We start from the raw sequence: 23,781 nt of genomic DNA on the forward strand, positions 1-23,781 counted from the left end.
CACATGTCTATGTCTCGTGGAGCTCCATCACAGGAGATGCATGCTGTTAGATGTATTTTGGTACAGACTCTTAAAATTGCTTGAGTTGTGGATGGGCCAATAGTCACAGTGGGTGCAGAGGAATCTTGGATGATAATCTTCATGGTTCTACATGTTCCCATAGGGCTAGTCAATGTAGTAAAGGTGTGTTTTAATGATGAGCTGTCCGTAGTGCTGAAATCAAGACAAGAAGCAGAAAGCAAACAGGGCAAGCATCATCATAATCAAACATGTAAGTTAGTGTTTTCTCTTGTTTATTGACTATTCTGTTCGTAACTACAGAAACTGTTAACCCATAAAGACCCAGTGCTACCTTTATGTCGGTTCCCAAATAAAATTTTCTCTATATCTAAACTTTCTTAAGTAATTTATCACCATTTATTTATAATATTATCCTTTGTATTTTGTATTTTATTAGTATAAATCATGTGTTTTCCTATATTTAATGTACTGATCATTTATATTAACCCTTTCATGCACGAATTATGAGAACCTTAATCAATTTTTTTTTTCCTGAGTGTTTTTATTCCTCTTTAGGCATGAAAAAAAACAATGTAATAGAAAATTTTCTTCTGAAAAATAACTAAAAAAATAAATAAATAAAAGAAAAATTAAAAGAAAAAAGAAAAATACATTAAAAAAGTAATAATGACAAAAAAATTCTTATGAACCTATTTTTCATGAAGCTGCAAAAATATCCACTCAGCTGGACACCACATGTTTAATTTTTGACACACAGAAACATGTATTTACTGATAAATTGTGTGAAAACTGTGGGGAAGGCTTGTGATTCTGGGGGTTTATCCTCAGGAGAGATCTACATAATGTTACCAATTCACGTCAGAAAAGACTTGTAGTGTCTTAAAACTTTAATAAAGATATGTGTAAAAAAAAAAAAACAACAACAACAACGAAAAGAACAACAAAATCCATGAATATACAAGAGAACAGCTGTAGAATAGCTGTCCACTGTAGTGACCACTATGCATGAAAGGGTTAAAGTTGAGTGTTGGTATATCGAAAACAGAGAAAACTGCAGAAAAAGTGACTTTCAGCAGTCAAAAGCTTGGACACACCTTCTCATTTAAATGACATGAGATGGACCGCAGATGGCCAACAAGTGCTCAGTATCACTGGGAACCCCATCAAGACTGTTGGAACATATTTCAGGTGACTACCTCATGAAGCTAACTGAGAGAATGCCAAGAATGTGCAAAGCAGTAATAAAAGCAAAAGGAAGAATTTAAAATATAAAACATGTTTTGAGTTATGTCACTTTTTTTTTTAACTATATAATTTTATATGTGTTTATTCATAGTTTTGATGCCTTCAGTCAGAATCTACAATGTAAATAGCCATGAAAATAAAGAACTGTCCAAACTTCTGACTGGTAGTGTATATCATTAACATATACCAAGCATTTTTATCCGGTGTCATTGATCCAACTCAATGGTTTTTACTGGTGAATCAATGTTACAGAAGATGACAATGTTTCCACGTTCATTACAGAGCCTCTGAATGTATCTGATGACCATGAAAAGATGACAAACTGCATTTTACACCAATTATTTACATGTATTAATGGGATTAGTAGATCAACAGGTATTAAACAGTTTCGATCAGTAGATGGTTTTGGTCGGTTGTGGATGTTTGGGTCTATATGGGTTTAGAACAGTATCAGAATCAAAGATGAGGCTTGAAATAAACTTTGGTGCTACAGCTCATGATTAGAAGTGAAATTTTCCATTCATTATCTAAATGATATAAATAAAAATAAAGCGTTGACAATAAATACAACCCAAAAGTAAGAAAATACTCATCAATTTATTGTTTTTTATTTCTTTAACCTTTATTTATCCATAGAAAATGACTCACTGAGATTAAAAAATTCTACTCTGGTCAATACAGCAGCAGCCGAAGGTTACATTATTATTATTATTATTATTATTATTATTATTATTATTATTATTATTATTATTATTATTATTTATTTTATTTTATTTTATTTTATTTTATTTTATTTTATTTTATTTTTATTTTTATTTTTATTTTTATTTTTTTTAAATTTTATTTAACCTTTATTTACCCAGGCAAGCAATTAAGAACAGATTCTTCTTTACAAATGTCAAATATCAGCCATACATCCACACATAACTAACATAAAACACAATATTAAATACATGCATATAAAACAGCACTAACAGAATGTTAGAAATGTAAATATGACAGCTGATATTATCCCATTGTATCTGGGTATACATAATTTATCTAAAGTCTGTGTGAATCTGTTGCATTATGTTTGTCTCTCTCCACATGTTGCCTTCTCCTGCACCTGCTACAATATTTTGCCCCATGGGGAAGTGAGATGAACATACTTTCCAAACACAATGTCATGCACTGGAGTTGAGAATAGACACAAAAGCACTTCTCTCTGAGTCCAGTCATCAACAACTGTTATGTGCAGAGACTCTGAACACAAACATCACAGAAAGAGAAATATATTTACTTAACTGTGAGCCCTTTGTTTGCTTTATCATCTACAGACAGGTGGTGAATGAAAGGAAAAAACCTGATGGGAGTGGTTTCTACATCCACATCCGTAGGGCATGAATGTTTTAATGAATATGAAAATGATTTTGCTGAACAGATGAACACCTGTATGAGATTCTGGATCAGCATGTTAGACAGAGCTCTCCACTGGTATCATCAAAATGCAAATGAGGTAATACCTTTTGGAGGAATGTTTTAATCCTACCAGTAGTGTTAAGAGACATTTAGAATTAATTGCAGGTTTATTGAAAGTATTCTATAGGTATGCAGTGGATTAATACTTTACAAAGACACTTTATGTTGTTTTTTCTTGTAATCTAATAATTATCAGGTGAGAAAAATGGGTAAAATGATCCTAATAAGAGTTAACTGAAGTCCCGTTGTCTCTGATGAACGTTGAGGTTCAGCAACATCATTCATTCATCACACCTTTCCTTTTCTAAATGCTCTGATAAGTGAACAACAGCAAAGTGAAGAGACCAGCAGAGTGTGAAGACTGGAGGGAGCTGTTAATTCTCTATCTTTTATAAATGAGAAGTGGTCCACTAATGGACTTCAATGTTGTGGTGTTACCAGTGCATTTTCTCTCCTCTCATGCTGTCTCTGTCTTTATGGCTGTCTCTTTTTGCTCTGCATTCTTCTTCTTCTTCTTCCTCTTTTTTTTTTTTTTTTTTTTTTTTTTTTTTTTTTGCATTAGATGCCACTTCATGTACAATTTTACCCACATGTGGATGTATGCAAAATAGTCATTCATCCACTAAATCTGATAAAATACACACAATTATAAATTTTTTAAAAATGTGTAACAGTGATGCTCCTTTATTTGTAAAATGTTCATCCTCTGTCTGCCCCTGTTTCTAAATTAAATATTTGAGGTATTTGTAGGTCTCAGCAGGGTGCATGTGTATGCATGTGTGCGTGTGATAGAATGGGGTCAGATGAGTTTTAGTTTTTGTCTGACTCTCTACCTTTGATGTGTGGAAGATGCAAAGCTTGTGCTGTGACAGAGAGCACACAGGTTTCCGATCTTCCCAAGTTTTATGTGTGCACTTCTGTTGTTGATACCTGCATGTCTTTGAATTCATACAAGTCAAAAATGTTCAGAAAAATCTCACAAGTGCCAAAAAAATTTTTTGGATCAGAGCATAATTAGTGGAATTAATCAGTAATCATGTCATTCTGTCCTCTGGCATAGGTTGTGTTATGTATTTTATATGTGTGGACATATGGAGTAATACAGTTTCAGAAAAAAATTACTAGACCATCAAAAGTAATCAAAAACAATGGTTATGTATTCAAGTACTAACTTCTGTGTGTATCATGTGACTAAAACAGACAGAAAAGAAAACATGGAATGCCTAAAAACACTGTTTTTGGCAGTACAATGGCGTAAGAACTTAAGGGATTTTGGTTATTATCAAGAAAACTATGGAAGGCTAGATATCAGCTCTTAAATTAAACTCTTATGAGCTATTTTTGTTTTTATCTTTATAATTGTCCAAACAAATGTACCTTTAGTTGTACCAGGCATTAAAATGAACAAGAAATTGAAGAAAACAAGGGGTGGTCTAATAATTGTTTCTGCCACTATATGTTTAAGTGCATTTAGGTGATGCTGAAAAACCTCCTCAGCCGGCCATTTGTCTCACTGCACAGGTGACTACACGGTTTATTATGGGATGTCAGAGAAAGGTCAGACCTCTCACGCACACTTAGTGACTCAGTCTGGAAAAGGTCAACAGTGCACACAACAGGGAGGCAGAAGCAGAGTCTGGAAAAACACAAACAAAATGGTAAAAGAGAGTTGACCGCCGTGTGGGTGGAGAAAAACAATGTGTGATGAAAGAAAAATCTCTAGAGGGGTTTCATACAATTGAACAAATTGTAGGGTCAACACTTACTGTGCGCACACCTTCAACTGGTTCTTAAATAAAAATGTATCAGTGCATTTTATTTTGGCTTTAAATAATCTAATCTGAGTGCATAATCATGTCCCTGTTTGCTTATTTTCATTCAGTTTTTTTTTTTTTTTTTTTTTTTTTTTTTAATCAATTCAACAATTTCTGTAAAACCCTGTGAGGTGACTTTGTTGTGATATTGGGCTGTATAAATAAAATTGAATTGAATTGAATTGAATCTCTACTTCACTTTTCAGGTGGTCATTTGTGTCTAAAAGGCTACATCAGTGTTTCAGAGTATAAATATTACATCACACAAAGAAATTCACAGAAAATCTCCTGCACATACTTAAAAGGATGGGATATTTAATGCAGCACCTTAACAAGCAGAAACGCAAATTAATACTCTGGAGATCTCCTTTGAAATTTCTGAGGTTTAAACAAGCCTCCCTTGACTTAAAAGTATGTTTTCAATTCCATTTCCTCATACCATATGCTCAGTGTGCTTCCTATGTCTGCACATTTTCCTATTAGGTCAAGTTAACTATGTAAATAACAAGTCATTTTTTATGTTTTCTGGTTTTATGTGCATAATTATCTGATACATACTGACAAAACAACAAAAAATTTGTAATTTTAGCGTTTATTAAAATCAGAAACAACAATAATAGAGCTGCAGACATAACTGTGATTAGAGCCCCACCCAGTGGAAGAAATGTTTATGTACACACACAAAAAAAGAAAAAACATTTCTTACATAATAAGAGGCACTGTATTTCCATGGAAAGTTTGAAAAGATAATGCTTTAATTTATAGAGAGGAAGGAAAACATAACAAGTATGATGTTTTAAAAAGGTTTTAACCGTTTTAAGAGACTTTCTTTTTTAATTAATTTAACACATAGCTTATAAGAGTCTGGATGATTTGAGCTGAAACGACTAAACAAACAGCAACAATTGAGAAATGTGCTTGTTTACAGATGTACCGTTGGTGCAGACAGTGTCGTCTTTATGTTGAATTTCAGAGCTCGGTTTGTCCTTTGCAGTCAGTGTGTGAGTGTTTACTGTATGTGTGTATGCATGTGTGTGTGTGTGTGTGTGTGTGTGTGTGTGTGTTTTTGGATGGTCTCTCTGAGGTCTGGCACCCAGATCAGTGGTCACCCTGAGTTTCCCTCCTGATGCTTGACTTCATTCATTCCTCTAGTTTCTGGTTAAAACCGTGAAAGAAACTCTTGTTCACTTTCACATTGAGTTGAGAGATTCTGAGCTCTGCAGATTTTCAGTTGACCAACAGCTCACTGCTCATACTGCAGGTAAATCTGTACATTTCCTCTACTTTTTGGATAAATGTATTTATTTATATATATCGCCAAAGGGTGCAGCTGATAATGAGCTCATGCATACTTCATACATGCACCAATGCTTTTGTTTATTTTATTTTAATCTCCTGAATGCATTTTTACATTTACAGACATGAAGTTTGTGATCCTGTTTGCTCTTTTGAGTGGTAAGCTAATTATTGTCTATATTTTGCAGTCAATATATGCTATTGTTGAGACATAAATAACAGAGTATTGTGAGCTGTAATCTTAGATTCAGATGTCTTAACCCTTAAAGACCTGTTTTTTTTGGCTTCCAAATTAACTTTCTCTACATTTCACCTTTCAAAAATGATTTTTCATCATTTATTATGACATTATCTTCTGCAGTTTACATTTTTACTGCAAAAATCAGGTATTTTCCAATATATTTTACCAGTCATATAGATGTTTATAGAAGGCCAGAGTAAATTCTATTCTAAAATTCTAGTATTACTAACTGAATAGAAAACCAAGCGTCGATAATCGCAGTCCTTCGTCAAACTTCATGGGTTTTATTGAATCATTGTTGCAGAAGATGATAGTTTCCATGTTCATTATGGTGCCTCTAAACATCCCAATGGATCATATCTGATGCTTAGAAATTGCGTTTTATCTAAGTTATTTCAATATATTTATAGGATTAGTGGTTCAAATGTTATTCAACATTCTAGGTCAGTAGATGTTTTTGGTAGCTGGTGGCTGTTTAGGTCTTTGAGGGTTAATTAGATGCAATAATAAATATTTTTTTCTTCCCAAACCACTTATTCTTCATTTTATATGTCTCCCTTTCATGTGATTCTGTGATTTTATTTGTGCTTCTTTATATGTTGTATTATTTTTATTATTGAAAAAATGCCAAATTATTTAAAAACAAAAACTCTTGAACGCTGACAGTTATTTTGTTAGTGGTATTTTATGTACTGACATATGCAATATGTTTAACATGTCCAGGAGTTTTCTCTGCCCCATTTATGAAGGAAGAGAAAGCGAAGGGATTCATCCGGCTGAAGAGACAGTCGGGTTACTGGGATCCATACCACTCTCAAAACCAGTGGGGATACACCATTCAAGAACAGGTGACACTGCAGAAAGTGTAGTTTACGTTATGGAAATACAAATACACAGACGTCTTTATGACCGAGCATGTGACTCTTACAGGCTAATGAATACTGGACCGCCCTCAGAACTGATGCTCAGTACTACATGGATATGGGTAACCTGATGTTTGACCGCTCTGTGGCTGAGTAAGTCAGATCAAATACATGAGCAAAGCTGATTGATTGATTGATTGATTGATTGATTGATGGATTATCTGCAAAAAGTGACCCTATTTATTTATTATTTGCAAAAAGTGACATATGCACATATATACACAACCCACATTTCTCACAACAACAGTGGACAACACATAACATGTAGCATATAAAAAGACATACAAAGTCTTTGATCCAATCTTTATTAGTTGCATGACATGTTTTATTTAATCTAAAATACTGAAATCGCTGTAATTTTGTTTTAACCAACGATATTCTTGGTCATTCACAGTCATGTCGTGCTCCTGGTGTTCTCACATGTATTTATCTGTTTCTTTATGGTGCAGTGAAAACAACAGGAGGTACATGGAGATGCTACGCCATGCCAGAGCTCACCTGGACAGTCAGACGGGTCGACAGTGATAAGAAGCATTGACAAGAAACTATGAGAAGCCCTTAAATCCCACCGAAGATACAAAAAATGAAGTTGTTTGTATGCGTTTCATTGGTTATTTATTGTCTACTTTTCCCCTTTTGATTGTGTAGGTTTTTCTATTAAAACACACAACATATGATGAGACGTCAGTGCCCACACAGATTAAAACTACTGTAATATTATACAGTCACTCATAAACACAGTCTGAGAAAAAATTTAGGAAATTAATAGTTTTGCTTGTTATATGTTAAAATATTATAAACTGTACACATCTATATAAAGTGTGTGTGTTCATATGAAACATTTATGTATCAGAGCTTTTGTTGTATTGCAGTATGGATACTTGTAGAAAATGATGCATTTTATTTAATCATAAAAGTCTGAATAAGTCTATAAGAACTGCTCATCATTCTTGCAAGTTAATGGTTTATCACTGGTTAGTGTGATTATTTCTTTGTGCTGTCCATCATCTCACACCAACCAGTTCAGTTTTGAGAAATTTTAAATCCTTAATCCAGGCTGGAAAACAAATGGAGCATGTTAAGCTTCTAAAATAGATAATCACTCCAAGTTCTACTTAGTATCAGTCATGTGTAGTTTGGACACATACACTGGATCTAACAAATACAATAGAGACATCTAGTGGTGGGACATGTTCATTACAGCACAATTACCACTGTCACTTCAATATTTATGATGAATATAAGTATTATCTGAACAATAATGTGGAAAAGAAGATATGTATTGGACGGTCACTTGGTGTTGCTGCCAAGTTTCAGTAAACTAGAGCTCAATGTGAGATAGATAAGCATTGTTATTATCATCTTGTGTGGGTGAAGCACAGCTGGAACCTTTTTCTGTTTCTTATACATTTTGAAATTATAGGGACACATTAACAAATCCATCCTTTTGTCTGCTGTGTGGTGGAGAACAGTCTTAACAAGTCATTTTGGTGAGAGATCAGTTTGTTATAATAATCATAATCAAAATAAATGAAAGTTTCAAGACACTTGACACTTGATGCAGCCATGATATACTTTGAGGCCATGGTTGGTCCACACATGACCCACTGTATGTCCAGCTGATCTCAGGCCAATGAGATCACAATCAAACCACACAGGTCTCTCTATAACCAGGCATTAAAAGTACTCAATAAATAGCCCTTTGCTATCATCATTGTAGTTTTGACAAGATCATTTTGTACTCTAATTTACGAGCCCTTTTCAAAATTATTAATAATACTGCTCCGTCTCCACTAAAGAAGTTTATTCAACTTTGTTTAGAACAGATCACTCGGAGTTCCCAGTCCACGGCTCACAGAAACTGTGTAATCCCTAAAAGATGTTCTGTTTTTGCACAGTCGGCCTTTTCTTTTAAAACCATCAAACAATGGAACCAGCTGCCAAACAGTCTGAAAGTTGTCTATTGATCTGAATAGTTCTAAATAAAAATAAAAAACAGAACAAAAACATATCCTTCATTCCAAACTGTGCCAACATGAGATGCATTGACATGTTTTAATATAGAGTAGTGTGCATGTGTGTTAAATGGTTGATGAATTAAGACAAATTGACTCTTTAAGCATGATTTTAAGACCTGCATTTTTAAATCCAAACTCAAAGTGTTAGAGACTAACTCAATGACTTGCACTTGTTTTTCCTAGTTTGACTTGTCCAGTAAATTCTTATGTGTTGTAACTGTGTGTTGTATTTCATGCTGCCTCTTGGCCAGGACTCCCTTGAAAAAGAGGTTCTTAATCTCAATGGGATCTTTTTTTCCTGGTTAAATAAAGGTTTTTGTTTTTTTTTTTTATTTAGGAATGAAATATGATGAAATTTCTTTTTTAAGAAACAATATGAATTTTATGAAATTGAAATAAATATATAAGTGTTTAACTATTGTAATTATGAGCTAAGGTTAGTTTTGTATTGCATGTAATGTAAATGTTCTATATTGTGTGCACACCTGCCCTGGGACAGCACCTCTTTTCTTTGAGATTAATGTATTTGTCCCTGACAGATAAACAATAAATTAAACTAAACTAAATAAAAAGGTCAGGTAATAGTGAGAAGAAGTAGAATATAACAAGAAGCTTTTGAAAAACTACAAATAATTTTCCAATATTAAAAGGCTGAAGTTTGAAGTAAGTATTGAAATACATTCGAGGGCCAAGAATGTACTTCCATACTTACTTCAAACCTACTTTACTGTAGCCTAGATACAGTGTGGCTTTAATATGAGTGACTGGGTTAATTATGTAATGCGATGGTATATGTTAATTTTAATTATGTGAGTCGCATATCTATATCTAATGTGCACACATTTCTCTTTCCCAGGATGATAATTCTACGGGAAAATCTGCTTTCTTTATGTCACTGTTACACATCTGCTGCTGTAATTATTTTAGGAGAATCAGCATCAGGAAAGGAGAAGAGGGACAGTTCAGCAGAGACAGAAGTGAGTTAGAAAAGGACACTGAGTGGAATAAGAATGAGGAACACAACATTATGTATTCAAAACAACTTTATTAGTGTGATAAAGTATATCTGAACAAAACAAAATATATATTTTATTCCCAGTGTGATTTGAAGACATGTCTTTATCTGTTCATCTGTTCATTTTGCAGCTTTGAGCTGTGATTATGTGGCAAATTTATGTATTTTAGGACCGTGAGGCACAGAATAGTTAATTTAAAAAAATAAACTGAATCAAAAGAAACACCTGTTCAGACACAACAAAAATTAATTCCACATCCACGCTTCTCACTTTGCAGATTTAAAAATATCTAATGCATACATGAAGTCAGAATTTAACAGAACAGAATGAGGCTAATATTACAGAATTCAATTGTGATTGATTTTAGTTCTGTCTTAATTTATTTTTATATAAACAACTTTGCAAAAAAAATTCCAGCATAAGTAATCTACACCCTAGGGTACTGATAACTAACACTGTATCTAAAAAAAAAATCTAAAATATGAAAAAGCCATTTAAAATCACATAAAATTGATGACTTAGTGACTTTAACTTAAAGTACCAATCTCAAAGATTGCAGTTGTCCTCCCTTTGGTGACCCCTGTTGGTGACAAATGGTAATTGCTGTTCTTTTTTTTTTTTTTTTTTTTTTTTTTTAACTTGTCTTGTCCAGCATCCTAACAGCAGAATGGTAGTCTGGCTGCCTTTTGGTGCTGAAAAAATATGCTTTGCAAAGGGTAACTTCATAAAGTATATGAAGCTCCCCTTGATATTCTACTGTGTTTATTATGACTTTTGTTGAACCACATTTCGATGCCGGACCTGACTTGGGGGGGGGGGGGGGGGGGGGGGGGGGGGGGGGGCAAGAGAGAAGAAGATGGCGAAGACCCTCACAAGAAAGTATCAGCAATATAAACACAACCATGGTGATAATTATTATGGTAAGAATAACTACAAATATAATTGAGTAAACTGGGCAGAAGAGAGAGAAAAAACAACAACAACAAAAAAAAAAACTGCTGGTTCATTTGTCATTCAGTTTCATTATCAGCTGACAGTTGAAACCTGTAGCCACGCCCACATAGTGATGACAGTGTGTTGACTTTGTCAGCACTAGAATTGTTTGATTAGTCCAATAATGCAATTTACATTCAGGTTTAGTTTCTGTTGGTTTCAGTGGACTATAGCCACATTTTGCATTAACCCAATAATAAACTCAATCATCTGTTGGCACATTTTGATAAGATATATTAATATAAATACATTATTTGAGTGAGTGTTTATTGTATTTAGGCCACTAGAGCTGCCCTGTCTCCTCATTTTACTTGTCAAATCAGATGAGACAGAGTTATGAGTTCTGCAAAATGAATATACTTGTATGTAATACCTGCAGAACTGTCATGAGAGGTTCTTCTCTTTTATGACGCTCCCTTACATTGACAAACAAAGAAATAACTCCTATCACTATGGTGATGGAATGCTTCATATTCATCTCACTGTTCACAGATGATGGTAAATATACTGTAAATGTAAAGACTTTGTCAGTGGGTCATAAGCTTCATCACCAGTTTTAACTCAACTGACAATCTTTGGGAGTGTCACTTTCAAAATATTGCTAACATACAGGAAATTTTAACAAAGTGAATCCAAACAAAGGACTAACCAACAACCAAAACCACCAGTTTCTCCTTATGGTTTCCTCCTGCTTTGGTGCCTACAAATAACTGGCAGACTCATCTTGAAGGTGGATCATCACTGAAAGTGGGGTGTCACTGCTGTAAGTTTGAGGGGGGGTCCTCACTTGCAGTTGGAGGGGGGATTTTCAGGAACATATGCAGAGCTGGAGTGAAGATGAGGATGGTGCCCAGTACTGAGACTGTGAGAAAAGCCCAAAGGAAGATCCGGTCTAACACCTGGGCCACAAACTTCCAGTCCTGTACCACCTAGAAAAAAAGAGAAGAAATGAGCCTAGTACGACACCAAGATACCTTATAGAAGCTTCTGGAATAAATTCATCCACTTCTTAGGTGCAAAGGAAACTGAAATAGGTGAAAACTCCTACAAAAATTATCGTAAAGAGAATAACTCTACGGATAGACCGACTCATTCTGACCTGTGGTCTTTATCTGGGTCATCATACAATATTTTAAAGAGCAGAAAATCCACAATTACCTTTTAGAATATTACAATTCAAGCAGTTTGAGAGTTTGTTGCAGGGGTTTTCAGAGAGGTAAGGGGGGTTAAATATATGACTGACAACTTAAATTACTGATTTCTGTCAATATTGTGTCAGATGTGGGTCTGATATCATGGTTATGTCCTATAATCATGATATTTTACCGTCACATTTCCATCGTAGCCTGAAACAGCAACAATCATCTTTGTTACTATTTAATGCTACAGTAAATAAATGTTGTGACACAGTATAACCCAGCAGTTATCAGCCAGTAGGAGGCCGACAAAGGCTGTTTGGATACATGATCATGTAGCTTTAGTCACTGTCCCAACTTTTACAACCCGGACTGGTCACACAAGGCAATATGTACTGGTCTAACATTGAAGATTTGACCGATTCCTATCATACTATGGCACAAGCAGAAACATATATTGGCCCTTGAAGTGATGATTGTGATGTAATGAAGCTTCCCTTGAAATTCATCTCAAATGCATGCATTTCTTTCATCCTAGAGATTTTCTAATGTAATCACAACTGTAAAGGATTTTTTTTTTTTTAAATACTTTAAAAAGGATATTTTGCTTTTAAAAATGGAATTATGCATTTTAAAACATTTCCCTGTGGTCTACATAAACTGTAAATGCTATGCTCAGGTCTGAATTCTTCATTATTCAACTCCACAGGTCCATCTTCAACCCTATTTCTGAGTAATAACACCAGAAAGGTCGTTTTGAGCACTGGTCCTTTAAATGCACGTGAGCCACTTCACACCCCACCCCCTCCAGGTTATTGACCGTGCTTTCTGTCCCGTTCAGCCACTTGTATACAACCAACAACTGAACATTTTAGGTAAGTTCAAAGTTTTGTCATTTTCAGAATGGACTACAGCCGCTGCTGCTGACAAATAATTATGTTGTTCTCGGAAAAATGTTCATCAGAAGTCTTGACCCTACATGTGCAAATGTCGTGATGTAACTAGTTACAAAATGTAACAAATTTAGCGGGAATTAAAACAGACTGTAGAACTCCACTAGATTTTTGCCAGAATGAATATAAAGATAGCTTTGCAGCACCTGGAGGGTTCAAATTCCAACTTTAGGAACTATTAGGGTCCAAATACACAAATAAATGAACCAAAGTAGGTTTAGCAAAATACAACCTCTTTAACACACTTGGTATTAATGAAATAAGCACACCTCACGGATGAAGTGCTCCTTGCGGATATGTCTGCTGATGTAGCGGACTGAGTAGATCGCTTTCTCCAACATGGTGGCCCAGGCCTCGTCTTCCTTCCCGTCAGACGTCGTTTGCCCATGGGCTCCGCTGTTCGCCCTCTGGCCCGCTCTCCGACCTCCAGACCGAGACTTCAGCTCTGGGCTCTCGGGGGCCAGCTCTGGGTAGTGGTAACGGTCAGTGTGACCACGCATGCAGAGGAGCCTGGGTAGTTTCTGAAGGAACAGATTTCGAACCCAGGGAGACATAGGGTGGTAGGTGGCTGAGGAGCGATGGTGGACGTTGATGACAAAGACAGTGACAATGATGGACAGTGTGACAAAGATCATAATAAACAGAAGGTATTCTCCAATGAGTGGGATCACCTTGGAGGAGGAGGGGATGATCTCCTCTATGACGAGAAGGAACACAGTGAGCGACACAAGGACGGAGGTAGAGAGTGAAAGCTTCTCTCCTTCATCTGATGGAAGGTAAAACACCAGGACAGTCAGGAAGGACAGACCCAGACAAGGAATGATGAGGAAGAGTGTGTAGAACAAAGGCAACCGCTTCAAAATGAACGAGTACGTGATGAAGGGGTACGAATACAAGCCGTCCTTCCGGTTCCCTCTGGCACCAGTGGCGCTGAGGATCTCCCACTCCCCGTTATCGAAAAAGTCCTTCCGGTCCACCTGGTTGTCCATCAGGACCAGGTCCACCATGTTGCCGTCGTAAGTCCATGAGCCAAACTTCATGGTGCAGTTCTGACGATCGAAGGGGAAGAAGGTGACATCCATAGTGCAGGCGGACTTGTAACTGGCAGGAGGAGTCCAGGTGATGGCACCGTTGAACTTGACAATGGCTTTGGTCATGAGGGAGCCTTCAAATCGGCCGTCAGCACTGAGTGAAAACAAACAAAAGTCTTCAAAACCACAGTTACAAAATATTTATGGGAAACAGTTTTAACCTATGGGAAACAGACAGACTGGACATTTCAGATATCCACAACATAACTCCCCCAGGACAAATGACATCACTTTGACTTTTCATCCAGGTTCATACTGAGTGTTTAACTTCAAATATTCGTTCATATTTAATGCTCAATATGACTACTACTCTTTATAGAATGTAGTCATAGGTATCTGTATTGAATATTTAGATATGACTAGTGTAACTGACGTTTTAGACAATCTGATATACAATTTCTTGCAGTTAGAATGTTATATAAAATATTTTTAAATACGATTTTTACTAAGAAATTATTTTTGACAAAGAGAAATGCAATTATGTAAAATAGAATTAAATTGATGGTGTTGATATTCAATACGCAGTATTGAATGGATATGTTTTTCTAAACCAAAGTATCATCAGCGTGGAAACTATAAACATAACCATCAGTGTATATACATATGATCAGAATTTCTGTTACCAGTTGAAAACCAGTTAAACAGAATATTGTATCTGTGGAATAGTGTGGAATATGGTGGAAGGGAATAAGAAATATTACATCTCACATCTGAAAAAACAAACAAAGAATTGTATAACTTTTGGGTCGTTTAGCCATCACTTTCACTGCAAGACAGTTTATCTTTGCGTGATCTCTGTAACATGATGAAAAGATACAAAATGTACCATCTCCATTTTTCTTGTTGATTATAATAATTAAGTCCAGAAGAAGAAGTTTCGTAGTGAAAAACACCTAAATTCATCATTAATTACTATACAGTAATGCTTTAAGTATCACACAACTATTTTATCATCTTAAAACATAAACATTGCAGTTTAAATCTGATTATATAACCTCTGGTCCTTTTTTGGATGCATTTTTTTATACTTTAAGGTAATACTTTTCCAGATATGTTGTCATTATAAGATGTCATTTCTCCAAACAATCTTACTTCTCATAAAGGACGATGTCTGGGAGCCAGATGTTTTCAGAGGGAACCCTGATGGATGTGATTCCTCCATATTTCTCCGGATTCCACCGCAGCTTGTAATCAATCCACTCCTGCTCAATATAAACATGTGGATCTTCTTACAAATATTCTACAAATATTCCATCATAAAAATTACACTGTTATTTAAAATGTCATGTTAATTTTTAACCCTTAAAGACCAATAACTAGATATTTTTCTCTACATTTAATTTTCCTAAGTGATTTGACACTATTTGTCAAAATATTATCCTTCTGCAATTTAGCATTTATCTATGAAAATTACATATTTGTCTAGATTTAATTTACTGATCATGTAGATGTTCATAAAAGTTCAGGGCAAATTCAAAGGTTATTGTATCAAAATACAGAAAATCAAAGAAAAAGTGACTTTTCCAGCAATGATCTCATGACATAACGTAACGTGATATAAAAACAAGTGTCCCCAAACGCTGTCATTTGTCAAACTATTTGGTTTTTTTTGGTGGATTAATGTTGTGGAGGATGGAGGTGTTTCCATGGTCACTTTGGAGCCTCTAAACATCCCATCAAGACACATTATCCATTAAAAAGCTGAAAACCTGCATTTCACCTGAGTTTTTTTAATGTATTCATAGAATTAGTGGTTAATAAGTTATTCAGCATTTTATATCAGGAGATGCCTCTGGTTGCCTGTGGCTTTTTAGGTCTTAGGGTTAATGTAGAGCATGAAGATTGGTGGTTTTTTAAAGTTTGTAACCACAACAATTGAACCAAAATAATACAAAGGCACTGAAATAAATTCTAATTCAGAAATGTCCCTTGATCATGTTAGTGTCACTCTCTTAAACCCACAAAATAGCTTCTTTTATAAAGTGTGACACAAAAAGATAATAAATAAAAAATAAGCAAAATGATTTTGTCTTGTTGATGCAAAATTAAATTGAACCATGTAACATCATTTTATTTTTGTCTCTTGTTTACCTGACACAGCCAGACATTTGTTGTCATTAATTGGTTCTTTTCATCCTGTAACAAAAAAACAGGCAACAGACAAAGAAAAGTGTTATAAAACAAAGCAATTAAACAAAGCAGACATTTGTAGGTGAAGGGCACATTTCATTATTTTTGAATAGATGGAGGAAATTTGCTCTCATCCTCAAATGATTGACAACTCTTTCAACACATGGACCAAACACAAAGTAATGTTTATTTTTGATCCTGTTAAAGGCTCAGATATAGTTTTAAAAACAGGGATTAAAATAGTTTAACTAAATCTAGTCAATAGGTTTTCTTGACTTTCCCTTATTCCTGTTCTCAAACGTTAGACACTTTTCACCTTAAAGTGAGAGGGAATCACAAGCAGAGGAACTTGACATTTTCTGCAGGGTTGTATGTGCTATCAGATGTTTACAGCATAAACCTAATCGGATCAGCTATTGTTTTATTACAATCAATTTTTCATATTGAAATTCGTCTCTGTTTTTTGAGATTTCAAGTTTCTATCTGTTTCATTTGGGTCAGAGGAAGCAAGATGTAAGTAGGAAGACTGTGACCATGGCATGGGGGTGTGTTGAACTGATGACATGATAGACTAAAGCCAGGAACATCTGCATACATCTTAGAGTCTAAGATGGCAGATGTAAGTCAACCCGATCTTCAGACAGAACTAGCCGACATAACCGACAAAGATATACGGGTGTCTAAGTTGAAGTGCCAGACAGCTAATCTGGAAGATACTGTTGTTGATGAAGATGTTCCAGCTCAGCATTACAAATGGAGTGATACTGAAAACCTTCCCAGACTGAACAAGTTTGTGTTTGAAACATGGAAAGCCAACCCCAACACTTACATGAACATAAAAAAGAGCTTCAGGAGCTAAAGTCACATTAACTAAGTAAAATAAATATTTTCATTGGTTGTTATTTTGCAAAATACATTTGACATTGTTCAGTGAAATAGTCCTTTGACTGCACGCTCCAGTACACGTTTTAAAAGATTATATTTAAAACCAAATTAAAAACATTTTTATTCTCATTAGCCTTTGAAAGGAGATAAAAATGGGGTCACAATTCAGGAACCAGGAATGTGCGGTTTTATTTTTATTTTATTTTATTGTATTTCTGTTTTTATTTTTTATTTTATTGTATTTCAAATTTCATCTTATTTCTTGCACTCAAAAATTCTATGCATAATCAAATATTTTAATGTGCGCTGTTTTTATATTTATTTTTATTTTCATTTTATTTCTTGATGTATAATCAAATCTTAATGTATTTTAATATTGTATTTTTTTCAATCAATGTGAAGCACTTTGGGCTACAATTTCTGTATGAAAGGTGCTATACAAATAAAGTTTATTATTATTATTATTATTATTATTATTATTATTATTATTATTATTATAAAAGACACAGAAACAGACTGCATTTTTGGTTTGCGTGTTTGTTTTGCTGCAGGTGGATAGTTTAAATTTGGCTTTTCATTTCATAAATACTGTACAAGGAGGACTCAAACAGACATTGGGTATTTTATTGGAAAGTAACCTCCAACAGAGCAGTTTTTTGTTTTGTTTAGTTTAGTTAGTGCAATACACTATAGTTATTTTTATACATAGCATAAAGGTAAAAAATGATGTATGCGGTGTTATGTTCATTTTAGTTGTTGAAAGGGTTTTGTGGCTCCCGGTGTTTCCTTTTCTGTGGGAAATGAATCCAAATGGCTCTTTGAGTGTTTAAGGTTGCAGACCCCTGTCTTAGACCTTTGGCAGCATCATGGATATGTTTTGTTTTATTCTGCCTTTCTGTACAAATTTATTTTTGGGAAAATTTTGTAAAGTTTTAAGCGGTACACTTTATCCTGCCACTATTTCTATTGATAGGACCTAAAACTCCAGTAAAAGTTCATTTAGATGGACAAACAGTTAATTTATTTTCAACACCAATGTTATATATTACATCTTTCAGTTAAAAATACTATGAATAGATATTTAAAATCCATAAATAATAACAGTTGTTACAGTAAAACAATTCCATTGGGACTTAAATGTGAAAGATGGAATTAATATATTTTTGATGAATTTCAGTGAAAACAAGCAAGGCATTTAATATGTTTCTATATGTTTCAGTTTCACCCTTGTTAATGTCATTAAACCAATGGACAAGGAATAAAATGTCTTGAGAATTGTGATGTTTACAAGGCATTTTTCTGATTGTCAAGCTGTATCGTACATACACCAAGGACAACAAGGTCACATTGTTACATTTGTGTAGTCGACCAGATCAGTAACTTTGCTGAAAGTAACACACATCATTCTGTCATAACATGAAACTCCAGAGAGTGCCATTTACCTGCCTCTGCCATTTCTTAAGCAAACAAAACAAAGAAACCTAAAACCTGAGGTGGGTTCAGTGAACCAAACTGAAGCAATATAAATACAGTAAGACATAAATAGAGGAAGATGGGAATAGAGAGATGGAGAGTGGTGAACACAGGCTTATTTCCACATCACTGGAAGCCGGATGGAAATGTAGAGAGGAGACTGAGAGCAAAAGACTGAAGAGAAACAAATCTGGCGAAAGTTACAAAGAGAAACACAAAGATGAGTGAGAGATGACAGAGAGTGTTCCAGCCTTTGGTTTATCCACACCAGGCCTCAGCTGTCATGCCCAGTTGTATGTTTTGGCGATCACACAGAGCAGAGGTGCACCATAATCTAATACAGAGCCCTGCAGCAGCCCAGGCTGACTCAGGGGACGCACATACACCAGCTGCTTTTCCCTGCTTAGCTTTCTTTTCCCCTCCTCTATTCACAAAGCTCAACTCAAATCTTTGTTCTTTTTTGTGCCGTAACGGGACTTTGTGTCATTTGTCATCTTTGCGGAGCCCATGTGTTAGTTTGCAGAATAAAGAGCTCAATCTGAGCTGGTTGAGATAAATATTTCAAGCAAAGAGAGGCTTCTTCCATTAGCATTCTCTGTTTTCTCTCCTCAAACACCTAAACCATCTCAACCTATCAAAGGCAGCCTCTGTAATATTAAAGGAACACTCCAGAGATAGACTGGCTGGTTGTAGATATGAAGAGAGTGGAGCAGATCTATTTCAGGACCATGGAGAGCTCCTCCCTGAAAGCTGCCAGTGGACTGTTCGGTTTCAGCACCATGAACAGCTCCAGCACCAAGATGTCAACAAGGAAAAAAAATACAGAGCAGTAGATGTCTCTTCTTACTAATTTACAATATGGAAATACATCAACATGGAGCCAAAACAACTGTCCACTAATGAGATGTACTAATTCATTAATCTGTTTTCTTAACCCATAAGGACCCAGTGTTACTTTCATGTCAGTTCCCAAATTTTTTTTTTTTCTCTCTATTTAACCTTTTTTAAGTGTTTTATCCCCATTTATTATATTATCCACTGTATTTTGCTTTTTTAAGTAAATATCTGGTATTTTACTATATGTAATTTACTGATCGTATGGATGCTCATAAAAGCTAAGATTAAAGTTGATTGTCATAATATCAGAAACAGAGAAAAACGAAGAAAACATGACTTTTTCAAGAAAATGTAGCATTAATTGAACATAATTAAGCATCTCCATCCACTGTCATTGATTAAACTCCATGGGTTTTACTGGTGAATCAATGTTGTCGAAGATGACGGTGTTTCCATGTTCACTACGGAGCCTCTGAACGTCCAAACGGGTCATATCTGATGACCATGAAAAGATGACAAACTGCATTTTACACTAATTATTTACATTTATTAATAGGATTAGTGGATCAACAGATATTAAACATTTTAGATTGGTAGATGATTTTGGTTACCAGTGCCTGTGCTTGTGGGTCTTTATAGGTTAAGAAAAAAAGGCAACATTTTGTGATTACAGCTTTGTAAAATTCACTGTGTTTTGGTTTCTTTATTTCTATATGTTAGTAAACTGTGGAAACAGAATGTCATTGATCTCACACTTGAACCTATGACGGCTCCATCAGCTAAAAAGTTCAACCATTTCATAATTTTCTCTGTTATCAGCTAATAGATTTACTAGGAAAATAACCCAGCAATTAATCAATGAAAATAATCAGTAGTTGCAGCATTTTTCCCCAGTCTATGACAGCAAAAATGTTTATATGTCCTCACCACATCAACCAGCTGGGAGATCTTGAGTCCAAAGCGTACTCTGACGGTGTCATTGGCTCGCTGGATGGGCCTGACCCAGCGCTGGTAGCCTTGGAAAAGGTTCTTCAGCAGAGCATCCTCCATTTCAGCCAAAGACACAAATTCACTCTGAGCTGCAATCAAAGCGGACAGAAGAGGAATGACATAGTTTATTTACAAATGCTTCATCTTATTTCATGCCTGTAGCACTTTTCTATCATCAAACCCCAGCTTTCAGTGAGGGCAGGTGTAAGAAATGGATAATTGTTACTGCACCTGAGTTAAACATTGTATCTCTGCTTGAAAAACAATGTACATTTGTGTTGGCAGCAGCTCAAGGGACATTTGTAGAAAGTGAAATCATTTTTGCCTTAAAACAGCAATCATTTAGAGTGCTTTCTTGGAAAAATTTTTTTAAAAAAGTTTTAGTCTGTATGACAGTGTATTAGCTGAAGGACATTATCATATCAGTGCAACTCTTACACAATACATGGCTTTACATAGAGATAATAAGTAAATAAATATCTGTGTAAACTACCAAACTTAGCAGTCATATAGTACACACAAACATAAAGTTATGCAAATTATTATTCAAGTGTAGCAGTCTTATATAAAGTAAAGAAAAAATAGTATTAATTCATTCATTCATTCATTCATAACCTTTATTTAAATATACTGAGGAAGCAACCTCATTTACAATATAGCCGAGACAAAACACAACACAATTGAAACATACAATGAACATATCAGAAAAACCAAAAAGTAAAAGTGACAAAGCTGAATTAAAAATAGAGAGGTCTACTTAAACACAGGAGCAGCTGGAGGTAAAATAAGATGTAATTATAGATTTAAATTGTCCTAATGATAAAAGTGTGGTACTTCCTACTGTATTTGATGTAACTTGATGTATTTTCTTTGATTTAACAATTTACAGGCTAGTCACTAAGCATAGAATATTTACTATATGAGCTGTAAAATGTCAGATTCAACAAGGAAGTTGTATTAATTTGTTTGCTTTCCAAATCCACAAGTTGTGATTAAAAGACAAACTGGGAAGTATTTCTCATTTACATTCAATAATATGGGACAAAAATAATTATTAACCTCACAGCATTACTGGCTAGATCATAGCCGATGGTATAAAATGAAGCAGCAGTGTTAGAAGATACACAGATATTACAATTTAGACAAAAATATGACTAAGGCAATTATACTATGAGGCTAATAATATGCTTTGAAAACAAAAGGATAAAGCCAAAGTAGCTAGCTAGTCTCCACACATACAAAAGCATATTATCCCCCAGTCTGAGTTTTACTGTGTCAAGAGGCAGGGATTGTAGACTCATCAGAGTACAAGAGAGAATGAGAAGTAAATGATACAGCTCTGTATTGAGACAGCAATGAAGGGGGAGGGAGGAGATAAAGATAGAATAACTGTGTCCAGTAGCTGGACAGTCAGCACATCAGTCAGTGTCAGACTTTAGACGCAGAGGCAGCAAAAGTGACAGAAGGCAGGTATAATATCACAGACAGGACGCTGTGAGAAAAAGGCCAATATGTGAGAAGAGGGAAAGTGAGAAGAAATGTGGACTTGGTTTATAAATAAACCCAGTAATGTCAGGGTTAATGGGCACATTCATCCCACATCTGACATATTTAACAGTTTAAGTCATGACAAATTAGATCAGGGCCCCAGCACATGTACATTATGTCTCATTTATGTGAAGGCATACATATAACTCTTACCCAGTATCTCATCCTTGTAATCTGATTATTTTTCTTAGTCATAATCAATGTTTGTTTGTTTGTTTTTTTTAAATCTTTTTTTCAGAATTGCACTCTCAGAAACATAATGCATGAGATATTGTGATCCAAATACTAAAGTAATCAAATATGGTGGTTCCTTTTAATCTTATAAACATCCTCCAAATCATTTTCCCATCATGGTTTGTGACATGAAGTGAAAATGATTGAGATCCGAGAGGAGGCAGCCTACTACTTTTTATGTTAAGGAGCACAACGAAAGTGGCAGCAACACACACCCAAAGCAGAGGGTGAAAGTGATAAACCTAAATAATTAAATACATTAAGAGTAATTGAATACTTTTAAGATAAGGTTAATATAGGTTAAAGTGGAGGTCATCACAGGTTAAAGTGTAAAAAAAAAACAAAAAACAGCCGCGTTGCAATTTTCTCAAGTAATAAAAACATCAATGCAACTAAAAATGCATGAAGTACGCGGTAGTTTTCTTACCGGGAATAGCGGCGAGGGACAGCCGGTAGGACACCGACAGGAGGAGGAGGAGGACCGGCAACTTCATGACGCCCTGGTCGGACTCTGTGGTGCGCTCCTGCAGCCTCCTGTTCGTTCAGCGGGAGGGGAACAGCCTGCACACTCCGACAGGGAAAAACACGGAGCTTTCCATCAGCATCCAACAGCAGGCGGAAAACACGCACCCCACTGCCGCTTCCAACAGGGACAGGGAGCCGGTGTTTGGGCGCATGTGGCCGGTGTCCCCTGCACTGTGGCTCTCAAGTCGGGGCGTCACGGGAAGCGGCGGTCTCTGGGGGGAGGGGAAGTGGGGGAGGGTGTGGGGGGGTGATGAGTGATGGCCGGGTGGGGCTAAGGCGTGGAGTTCCAAACCAGTCTCCACCATCAGTAAAGCTCCATCTCTGTTGTGTCCCAGTTCATCCATAGGTTTTACTTCTAAACTTCATCATGTGGAAACGCATGATAATTACATTTGGAACTTCATGAGATCTTTACATTGTTTTTCTTTGGTATTTGTTCCTTTTTTCAGCCGCGTAGACACTCTGTGGATTTCCACAGTGGGGTGTGGTGAGGTTGGTGCGTCATACACTCCACTTTATTCTCTATAGAGGTCCGTATAGCCACGAATTATACAGATGTGGTGAGATCAGCTGTGTATAAATGTGACCCACTAACAGATATTAAAGTGCATGAGTGCATGCAGCCACTGGAGAGCAGTAATGAGGACAATTATAAATGCTGATGGATGGAGACAGTAATATGTTAACCAGAAAGAATAATAATAATAATAATAATAATAATAATAATAATAATAATAATAATAATAATATCATGATACTAAGTGGATATATATGTGGTTTACTGGATTTAAATAAAGTTATTTTTAATAGATTAAGATTAGATTAAGATCCTTTATTGTCAGTATACTGTACACTTTACCACACACTGAAATTCAACGTCTGCTTTTAACCCATCTCTAGAACATGCAGGAACGTACCACACACTGCAAACTATGTAATTAATATCTACTTGTA

The 23,781-nt window shown here is 35.4% G+C and overlaps 2 protein-coding genes across 2 annotated transcripts; one reads left to right on the plus strand and one right to left on the minus strand.

The window, feature by feature from the left end:
* The first annotated feature begins 5,682 nt into the window (after positions 1–5,682).
* On the plus strand, positions 5,683–7,932 carry LOC115427329 (uncharacterized protein C3orf85). Its single transcript, XM_030145841.1, has 5 exons — positions 5,683–5,799; positions 5,958–5,993; positions 6,799–6,923; positions 7,006–7,091; positions 7,448–7,932. Exons 2-5 carry the CDS (start codon positions 5,960–5,962, stop codon positions 7,521–7,523), a joined length of 321 nt encoding a protein of 106 aa, XP_030001701.1. The 5' UTR covers positions 5,683–5,799; positions 5,958–5,959; the 3' UTR covers positions 7,524–7,932.
* A 3,349-nt stretch (positions 7,933–11,281) lies between these two features.
* LOC115427325 (neuronal acetylcholine receptor subunit non-alpha-2-like) lies at positions 11,282–23,025 on the minus strand. Its single transcript, XM_030145835.1, has 6 exons — positions 22,730–23,025; positions 20,458–20,609; positions 16,297–16,341; positions 15,298–15,407; positions 13,384–14,299; positions 11,282–11,954 (listed from the first exon to the last, which is right to left on the minus strand). The coding sequence occupies exons 1-6, from the start codon at positions 22,794–22,796 to the stop codon at positions 11,781–11,783; spliced, it is 1,464 nt and encodes a 487-aa protein (XP_030001695.1). The 5' UTR covers positions 22,797–23,025; the 3' UTR covers positions 11,282–11,780.
* Positions 23,026–23,781: the final 756 nt, after the last annotated feature.

This window comes from Sphaeramia orbicularis, chromosome 10, assembly GCF_902148855.1.
Source record: "Sphaeramia orbicularis chromosome 10, fSphaOr1.1, whole genome shotgun sequence".
NCBI classification, from domain to species: domain Eukaryota; kingdom Metazoa; phylum Chordata; class Actinopteri; order Kurtiformes; family Apogonidae; genus Sphaeramia; species Sphaeramia orbicularis.

What these genes read in the sequence shown, in the direction of transcription:
- LOC115427329 (XM_030145841.1), top strand. Translation starts at nt 5,960, where the DNA reads ATGAAGTTTGTGATCCTGTTTGCTCTTTTGAGTG. An exon ending in CCTGTTTGCTCTTTTGAGTG is followed by an intron (nt 5,994 to 6,798) that starts GTAAGCTAATTA and finishes TAACATGTCCAG; the next exon opens with GAGTTTTCTCTGCCCCATTT. An exon ending in GATACACCATTCAAGAACAG is followed by an intron (nt 6,924 to 7,005) that starts GTGACACTGCAG and finishes TGACTCTTACAG; the next exon opens with GCTAATGAATACTGGACCGC.
- LOC115427325 (XM_030145835.1), bottom strand. Translation starts at nt 22,796, where the DNA reads ATGAAGTTGCCGGTCCTCCTCCTCCTCCTGTCGGTGTCCTACCGGCTG. An exon ending in TCTCCCAGCTGGTTGATGTG is followed by an intron (nt 16,342 to 20,457) that starts GTGAGGACATAT and finishes TTTTTGTTACAG; the next exon opens with GATGAAAAGAACCAATTAAT. An exon ending in CAAATGTCTGGCTGTGTCAG is followed by an intron (nt 15,408 to 16,296) that starts GTAAACAAGAGA and finishes TATATTGAGCAG; the next exon opens with GAGTGGATTGATTACAAGCT.